Source organism: Poecile atricapillus, chromosome 1, assembly GCF_030490865.1.
Source record: "Poecile atricapillus isolate bPoeAtr1 chromosome 1, bPoeAtr1.hap1, whole genome shotgun sequence".
NCBI lineage: Eukaryota > Metazoa > Chordata > Aves > Passeriformes > Paridae > Poecile > Poecile atricapillus.
In genome coordinates, this window is record NC_081249.1 from 167,406,156 (window position 1) to 167,415,965 (window position 9,810).

General features: G+C 39.6%; 1 protein-coding gene across 2 annotated transcripts in view; it reads left to right on the forward strand.

Moving 5' to 3' along the window:
• BDKRB1 (bradykinin receptor B1) overlaps positions 1 to 5,898 on the forward strand; it is a 39,046-nt gene extending 33,148 nt beyond the window's left edge. Inside the window, exons 1-2 of one of the 2 annotated variants that reach the window (XM_058851401.1) lie at positions 538 to 583; positions 3,123 to 5,898. In XM_058851401.1, the coding sequence (XP_058707384.1) occupies positions 3,177 to 4,262 (1,086 nt within the window). In that variant the 5' untranslated portion in view covers positions 538 to 583; positions 3,123 to 3,176 and the 3' untranslated portion in view covers positions 4,263 to 5,898. Of the gene's footprint in view, positions 1 to 537; positions 584 to 3,122 lie in introns of those variants that run through there. The other variant, XM_058851390.1, reaches the window with a different exon arrangement.
• Positions 5,899 to 9,810: the final 3,912 nt, after the last annotated feature.

The window sequence follows — 9,810 nt, forward strand, 5'->3', positions numbered from 1 at the left end:
CAAAAAGAGTGGAAATGAGGTTGAGCAAGGTTTGTGTTTCAGCAGCCATTCCCACCTACCTGTACTGCTTTGCCCCAGCTCCTTGGCATGGCTTCCCCTCATATCCAGCAGGGAAAGAAGCTCCCATCACAAAAACTGAATTCTAAGTTTCTCCCTGTGTACATTGGCACAGAGAAGGCTGTTAATGACATTATTATTATTATTTTTAAAGACATTCACACAATGGAACTTTTAATTGCCAAGGACAATTTGAGAGCTTTAATTAGCGGTCAAAGGATGACAAGAGTCATGACAAATGGCTTGTATTATTTCACAATGAGAATGAAATATTTCACATGTCTTGAAAATTACTACAGCTGACATTTGGGAAAGTTAAAAAAAAAAAAAAATTCTGGGGCTTTCTTCCAAAATGTAACATCACACACATGGTGTGTGGCCAGCAAAACACTCAGGACAGCCCTCAGTCAACCAGTTGTGCCTCAGGATGCATCTTTGAATTCTCTCAGTAACCTCTGTACTGCTGTTTATCAACTGTTTCCAAATTTGAAACTTTGCCTGGATTGAGAGGAAGGACAAGGTGTAGGTATGCCTATCTTTTTAAATGTATTATCTTTCTAAAAATCATTTCTATATTTTATATAAAAAATATTTTTTTGTGCTCTCAGCTCTGATCTGTGCAGTCTAATAAGAATTTCCCTTTCTTTTTCACCACAAAAGGAATTCTGAAGCTCAGTATTAGTTTATGTGTAAAGCCATGATCCATTTACCTAATTGCTCTGACTAATGAGTATTAATAGTAAAAAGGGTGATAGATGAACTGTGCATGGAAATTCTTCAGAAATCAGTTCAAAGTAAGAAAAATATGTCATTATTTGTATAAAAGATGACTGGAATGTGTTAAGGACAGAAATTGAAAACCATTCATGCAGTTAATTGTCCATTAGCACTAAATACTTCAAAATACTTACAGAAATTACGGAAAATAAAGTGCATTTTCTGTCAAGAGAACATTTGGAACTCTCTAAAAGGCTCATGGCTTGTGGTAGTGCTCAGACAATGATTAGTAGACTCTGAAGAAAGTTTTGCAATGAAAAACTCTACAGAATTCTGAGGTACCATTGCTAGCTGAACAAGAATATGGATTTAGCTGTGAATAAAATCTAAGTTGCAATGAAAAATAAAACTTCCTGGTGTTTTTAGCTGAGCATGAAGGAATTTGTGGCTCCAGCTGAGAGATCATGTCTGAAGTGTGCAGAGTGACTGGCATAAGCTGATAGCAAGAAGTCATCAGGAAAAGGGCAAGCAAGGACAATAAGAATTTCTTTTTATTCTATATTTAGTAAAATAAATAATTCTGTTTAGGTTTAAATGTTATCTTTCTTCTACATTACTTTTGAACTATATAGATTTTCTGTCACTGCTCCCTCATGTCTTAGCCAGTCTCCTGCTATAACAGCATTAGGTTTCTGCTCTCTCACAAAGAACCTCTTTGATGCTAATCAGCCATTTATTTGCTATATGTATTTTGTCTGTAGTTTAAGATCCTCTCAAGTTATCTTAGTTTGCATGAGAGGTCTGTTAACTAGGTAACATTCAGGTTGCTGGGAGGGAAATCCAGGAAGCTGTGCTAACTTGAATTATAGCTCTGTGCCACATCAAAGCTGTCAGCTTGAGTGAGTTTATGAACTCAGATACAACTTTGCTGCTCACCTAACTCTGCAGTGATGAAGAAATTTCTGTGCACTAGTACCAGATAGCCTGATGTGGAATATTAATACTTAACTTATTCGTAGGGGCATCCCAAAAATAAGTACTGCAAGGTGCTCATATACAGATGTCACTGAGGCTGTACATATATGTAAAAGAGATGAATGGTGGTCCTAAATTCTGTCTTCAGAAATTCCATCATTAGCTGTCTCCTAGGTGTAAAATAAAGAAGCTGAAATGGCAGAGTTAAATAGCTGCAGCAGAAAGTCAGCATTTACAATGACTGATTGCAAAATATTGATTTTTTCAAATACATATTTTGTGATTGACTTGCCCCACTTGCATATGAAATATTGAAATGTCAGATGGCAGAACTGGCTCAATAATAACTTTCCTACTATAATTCTCTGAGACTGAAAGCCTGCAAAAACCAAGATCCAGGCACTATCATCAAGCATGGCAGCACCAGAAGAATGAAGCAGGAGGCAGCTCTGACAGCGGATCTCTGACAGAAAGTCCAGTGGATTTTCATGGGAGGATAAGGTTTTACCCATGTTCTTAATCCTGCACGGTCTCAATCTGAGTTACCAGAAATAAATAAAGGTATTGCCAGTGCTATGATGGACTAAACACTTTGGAGCCTGAGACAGCCTCTCTCCAGCTGAACTCAAATGAAATTTTTCAACTGGAGGAGTGCTGTAAATTTGGAGCTGCAGAGGCCTTCCCTCCAGGCAAGTTTTTTAGCGTAGTATTTTGGAGGAGTCTGTTTTATTATTCCAACTGCTGACATTTGGAGGCAATAAGCTATCTAATCTAACAGCAATTTTGAACCCAAAGTTCAGGGTAGGAGGAACTGAGAAGGAACAAAAGAATGCAAAGTTCAGGCAGCAAGTGGCGCATACGGAGAGTGAGCAGCTTTCCCAACTCAGGGAAACAGGCAGGATCCTGCTTCAGCAGGACATAATGATATACTAATGTGTATATAACATAGTATATAATACAGTAATATAATAATATACATAGCATGGTAAACAAGAGTAAGAGAAAGGGCAGGGAAGGATGCAGAGCTGGCTTTGTGTCACCAGCACGACTCCTACTACTCTCAGGGAGATGGAATTCTCCTACATATGTGTCTGTCAGCAGTCTGGAGAAGATGTACAGAACTACTAATTTGTCACTTTCCTTCCTCTGTGCCACTTTAAACAATAGAAGCAAGAAGAGGAAATTTCATAGGATGTAGAGGAAATTCTATCCTTGCTAATACTGGGAACATTTCCCACCACTGCACTTATCAAGTATGGATTGATCTAGCCTGTAATAATCAGTAAGAACTAATAAAGAATTGGCAGCAGTTAAATGTTGTTTACACCACTCATGGGAGGCAACTTTTACATTTTTATGCTTCTTTTTTGCAGTCATTTTCTCTCATTTCAAAGACATCTCCTGCTCACTTTGGAATTTTTTAAAAGATGACTGAAACTCCTCTACTGAGTATTCCGTCCTCAAACCAGAGTGAAAACCAGAGCAACTCAACTGCTTGCCCAGACTTAAATGACTGGTGGGACATTGTATTCTATATAGTACCCAAGTACCTCAACACTGTCTGTGTTATTGGTATGCTTGGAAATGTGTTTGTTCTCCTCATTTATTCACTGCACAAGGGCCCCCTGAAGACAGCTGAAATCTATCTTATGAATCTGGCTATTGCTGATCTTATCTTCCTCATGTGCCTGCCATTCTGGGCAGAGAACACCAATAATAGGTTTAACTGGCCGTTTGGCATCTTCCTGTGCCGCAGCGTCAGCACCTCCATCGTCCTGAACATGTACACCAGCATCTACCTGCTCGTGGCCGTCAGCACGGATCGCTACCTGACTTTTGTCCATACCTTGAACCACAGAGAGATATGGAGCAAAACTATGACCAAAGGGATCTGCTTGCTCATCTGGTTCTTTTGCATTCTTCTCAGTGTCCCAAATTTCATGTACCGGACTGTGAAAGAGTTTTCCCTGTGGAATATCTCAGCGTGCTATTTGGAGTTCCCCAACTCGTCATGGATAACAGCTGAACGCCTGGTATTTAACGTGGTGGGGTTTCTGCTGCCATCCACAGCAATCATCTTCCTCAATTTCTCCACCATTAGATCCCTAAAGAAAACAGCAAGAGAACGAAGAGCACTCAGAGCAAAGGGTTGCATGGGGCAGAAAGGCATGAGGGCAACGAGGCTGATCACCACTGTGGTACTGATGTTTCTTTTCTGCTGGACTCCTTACCATTTTTTTGTATTCCTTGATCTATTATACAATACAGAAGTGATCAAAGGCTGCTTCTGGGGGGAACTGATCAACTTTGGGCAGCAGTTTTCTTATATGTTGGCTACCACCAACAGCTGCATTAACCCTGTGATTTATGTCTTTGTTGGGAAATACTTCAGGCAAAAGGCTTTAGAAGTTTTTTCACAGTTTATTCCCTGTGGATTTCCTTCGAGATGGGTATCTTTCAAAGAAATGTCTTCAAATTTCAGCATGGTTACAGTCAAGAATGATTCAACATAATGGTTCACAGTTCCATCTTCATTTTGATATTACAACTTATTTTATGCCACTGCAAATGGCATTAAAAATTAATATGAAATGCTCTGATGTGGCCTTCACAGACCAAGCTAATTATCTATTAAAGTAAATCACTTGATTGTTAACTTTTTCCTCAGGTTTGCTTTCTTAGTTCTGTGTTATCCATCCAAACGCATGACATGTGTGTGATACCAGAATTTTACACCAAATTATCTAACCTGTTTTACCTATTAACAGTGGCTTACAAGAAAATCTTTTTGACAAAATAGCAGAAAAGTGGTTTCTTTCCAGAAATCCGGTTTCTTTCCAGAAATCCATAAGCCAGCTGAATGTTTTGCTGCATTGTATCTGTGATGACAGCTGCTATACCCCCTATAACATTATTCATAAAATTACAACAGGTATTACAGAGCAAATATGAGCTTATTCTTTGGCTGATAAATGCATTTGAAAAGGTAGATAATAACTTTGGTTATTTTGAACAATATTTTAACTGGTTTGCATTTTCACAGTAAGATATAGAGGACTTTATATTTTTTGTGCACTTTAATTATATGCAGTGCATAACTATTTTACAAGATGATGGAACACAAAGAAGTGTATATAAATTGTAAAAAAGCAAGGTAACACAGTAGCCTCCTCAAAACCTGACTTTTGCTGATCCAGTAAAGTATTACAAAATTGCTCATTAAGTACTGTAAAGATCCTTTTTATTTTGTATATGTGAATATATCAGTGATGGCCATTGATACTGTATTATTTTGAGGTAAATACTTAGATTCATATTTATATTTTGATGAATCAAAATTAATAAAACAGGTAACATTTTACTTCATAGGGTTTTTTTCTTTCTTATATTTATTTTTATATTTTGTCTCTTTTCCCCTTATTCCTTTGGGTAAGAGCAAACATATAGTTCTGTGATTAAAAATCCTTGTTGCTACCAGAACACAAACTCTCATAGCAGAAGTAAACTTCTTTTCCATCACAGCCACAATGGCAGAGTAGATGTAAGACAACAGATATCTGTTTCTGCAACTCTTAAATTATTTGTATGTACAAACATGGAAGAAGACAGTGCAGCCTGTTCAGCCAGAAAGATATTGGTGCAGAGCAATAAAAAGGGAGCATCCAGACACATCATTTGTGTAACAATTCATTTAACTACTCATTGTAAAGCCTGTTTAGTCCTGTACTCACTGTAATGGCACTGCATTCTCCGCTGTTCTTTTTAGTGTTTCCATTTTGAATATGTAATTAATCTCTTATTTTATTATAGAAATATGTCTATTCAACTTCATTGCAATGAGATTAGTGTTAATTTTTTAATGGTTCTTTAAAACTTTTTGTATCTGAACCATGGAAGCCTTTTGAAGACTTAAAAGTCTATCTTCCTGCAATGGTGGTTTAAGAATTAAGGGTGGATTAAGGGATCAGGGAGGAAGAATCTCTCATAAATTTACTACTTCCAGTCCTTCTGTGACAGATGATTTTAAAATAAACAGGTTTAAACACCAGTAGTAACAATAATATGTGAAGTTCTCTGACTCATCTGAAATCAAATTCCTAATTCCTGTCTGTTTTAAACTGTTAAACACTTGTATCTTTTTAACAAATCCCCAGCTGAATCTTTAATTCAAAAAAACTTCCGTGCAGAGATATTTTCTGAGGAAAGGAAAGGAAAGGAAAGGAAAGGGAAAGGAAAGGAAAGGAAAGGAAAGGAAAGGAAAGGAAAGGAAAGGAAAGGAAAGGAAAGGAAAGGAAAGGAAAGGAAAGGAAAGGAAAGGAAAGGAAAGGAAAGGAAAGGAAAGGAAAGGAAAGGAAAGGAAAGGAAAGGAAAGGAAAGGAAAGGAAAGGAAAGGAAAGGAAAGGAAAGGAAAGGAAAGGAAAGGAAAGGAAAGGAAAGGAAAGGAAAGGAAAGGAAAGGAAAGGAAAGGAAAGGAAAGGAAAGGAAAGGAAAGGAAATTCCATTTTCCCACAGATTTTTACAGATGAGGACCTTTAAAGGGAAAAATATCTAGTCATATTTGACTAATTCTTTCCATGTTATGCAATATATACAAATGAAGGGAAAAACAATTTTTGAGTGTGTGGCATATTTAGGCTATGAGATAATAGATTGAAAATCAGTATGAGATCTGAATTTAATGAAAAACCTCCTGTTTCCATCTGTGAGCAAGTGACAAGGGCTTTCATAGCACTGTTTCTTTTATACATTCTCAACTGTCAGGAAAAACATCTGTAGTTTAAATACTGCTTTAAACCTCTTAACAGAATCTTGCAAATCAATGGCTTTACCCTCCATTATGGATGTCTGTAAATGTATGCATTTCTGACTGTGTTAGGGTCTTGTGCTCATCGCTGGCCACTTTTTGCTGTGATGCTGTGCCACACTCACCTCACTGACCTGTGCCCAGGAAGGTTCTGGTGACAGCCATGGTGCTCCTGGGCTGACAGCTGGCCAGAGTATTGCTGCTGTTTCTGTGCTGCTGTACTGGACAGGCTGGAACGTGGTTCTCAGAGTGATCTCGAGTTGAAGGGATGTGGGTGAGCCCATGATGGAGCAGAGATTCACCTGCAGCTCTTGGATGACGCCGGGCTGGAGCAGGTGGATGCCTGAAGGAGAATGTGGCGTGATCCTGTGAGAAGCCTCTGCTGGACTTGGTTTTATGGCAGGACTTATGACCTCATGGGGCACCCACAGTGGAGCAGTTTCCGAAAAACTGCAGCCCTTGAGAAGGACCCAGGCTGGAGAAGTTCAAGGAGGACTGTTTCCTGTGGGTGGGAACCCCTGCTGGATCAGGGACAGTAGGGAATCCCTCCCAGCCCATGGTGAAGATCATGGTGAAGCAGTGTGCCCCTGCAGCCCATGGAGGAGGATGTTGATGTAGACTATATTGATAGTGGATTTCAGGGAGTCAACCCTTATTGCAGCCAGGCTGGAGACAGGAGGAGGAGTTCATTGCAATGTTAAACCAGATAACCTGGTCCAAAAAGGGCCAAGGGTGGAGATTGTAATGGATGTGCCTTTAAATTGTTGTAAGCAATGATTTGAGTTGCATGTTACAGGAATTAGTACAGCAGAAACCACCCATATCAAAGGAGGAGAGGCATTACAAAAAGAAGTTTAAGAGCATCAGTGACCTGAGAGCTGGCTTTGGTGCCCAGCAGCTCCAAGAAAGACAGCACCATTCCTGTACTGAGTGACCACCAGAACAGATGGAGCCTAAATGAACTCAAATGATGTTTTGTAAACATTTGTGGATATTTTATGATTATTTGCTAGGCATGGTCCATTGACTAAAGAAATTACTTCTTTGTATTATGTCAAAGGATGGGAAGAAGGGTGGTGGTTAATTAAGTTGTATTGAATAGCGTGGGACCTGGGCATGATGAAAATGGTATGGAATAAGTGATGGAATATGCTGGTTTGGGCTGGGGGTAGAATTAATTCTCTTCACAGTGGCTGGTATGGAGCTGTGTTTTGGATTTCCTGAACATGGGGTTAATGACATAGAGATATATTTTGCTATTGCTGAGCAGGGTTTACACAGAACCAAGGCCTTTTCTGTTTTCCATGCTGCCACACTGGAGAGAAGACTGGAAATTGGAAGGAGACATAGCCAGGATAGGTGACCCAAACTGACCAAAGGGATATTCCAGACCATATGACATCATACTCAGTATATAAAATGGGAGGAAAAAGGAAGAAAAAGAAGGAAGGAGGAAGATTGAGGGTACATTTCTAGTGATGGCATTTGTCTTTCCAAGTATCTGTTATATGTGATGGGGCCCTGCTCTCCTGGAGGTGACTGAACACCTGCCTGTGCATGGGAAGCAGTAAATTTCTTCCTTATTTTTCTGTGTTAATGTGTGTGGCTTTTGCTCTCCCTATTAAATTGTCTGTATCTCAACACATCCGTTTTCCAGCTTTGACCCTTTTGATTGTTTCATAGATCCCTCAGCTGGGGGAATAAGCAAGTGTCTGCCTGGGGCTTGGCAGCTGGCTGGGGTTAGATCTTGACAAAGCTGACCCAGGAGTGCCATGCTTTTTCTGCCTTGAAGGTGAAAATAGAGAATGAACTTGAATTGCAGCAAGGAAATATCAGGATAAGAATTAATAAAAAGCTCCTGGTGAAGCCAGTGACAGGCTGCCTTGGAGAGAATCCAGCATGGCAGCAATGGGACCCTTGGAGCCCTCTTTAGACAGCATTGTTGGGGAAAATATCAACATAGTTGGTTCTGCCCCAGCACAGGGGAGTGTGTACCTCTCCAATGATTCCTTCTCTTGTGGTCAATAAATACAGTTTACTTGTTTGCCCTTTCAGGGTTCTTCACTGATCACCTCTCAATCAGTACTGAAATGTCAGCTCCGGTAGCCAGTAGACCAATACTGCAAAACTCCACTGCCCATGGGTTGTTCTTTTGAATAAGCATCATTTTTACCTTTTCTCATGTTACCTCTCAAACTTCTGATAAACACTGTCAAGCATTAATCGTTAAAAAACTTCTCTGCCGCAAAACTAATTCCTGAACCTTAAGAGCTTGCAAGTATAATTTAACTTGTTCTCATCTGTCTATATTGAATTTATATTTTACTCTTAATTTCTCTAGGACAAGGATTATATTTGCATTATCTGTTCAGGCCTTGCTTAATGCCCAGTTCTTAGTTCATCATACAGGACTCCTAGCACTAATGTAATAATGCAATATTTATGACTCACTGAAACTCATCCTAAGGAATAATACAGCCTGGACTTACATTTGTAATATCAAAACATTTTGACAAGTCTTTTCAATATTAAAATCTCTAACTGTAAATACAGACAGTTCTCATATCAGAGAACCTTCGCCTTTAACAACAACAAGAAAAACATGACCAAACCCAGTTGATCAATTTCTAAAACAGAAAATTGAAGAAAATACATAGATCACTAAAAATAAAGACATAAGCATTTTCAGAGATCCATAGCCACATGGATTTCTAACCTGCCAGGAGTCATGTTCCTGGGAAGAGAGCTGTTTGTCATCCCTGTCAAATTGTACCACATCAAGTAAAAATATTGATTCTTGGATGGAAAAAAGCACTTTGCTCACAGGTCAGATGCTCTGCAGCTTCCAGCAGTCAAATCCTCACAGAGATGCTTACACCTCTGCAGTTGTCTGTGACAGAGTTTCACGGGAGACCTGGTCACACAGCAACAGGACCCACTTCACTGCCCATGGGCCAGGGGTGGAGGGTGTCAGAGAAACTGCCTGTTCATTGTCCCAGTCAGCTCTTGGTGCTCTCCCAGCAACAGGACAGGGACAAGTGACAAAAGCTGCACCAAGGTGACAGGACCAAAATCATACTGGGGAAATGGGTGGAGTTAATGGAGAACAGAGAAATAGCTGATTGGAGACTGGGAGTCAAGAAACAGAGGGAAAGGTGAGGTGAGAGAAGAAATCAGTGCCTCTGTCAGCAACTTCCTGGTGCCAGAGTGTGGGGACGAGCAGAGAGGTCACAGTGACCAAAAGAAAACATTGAGGG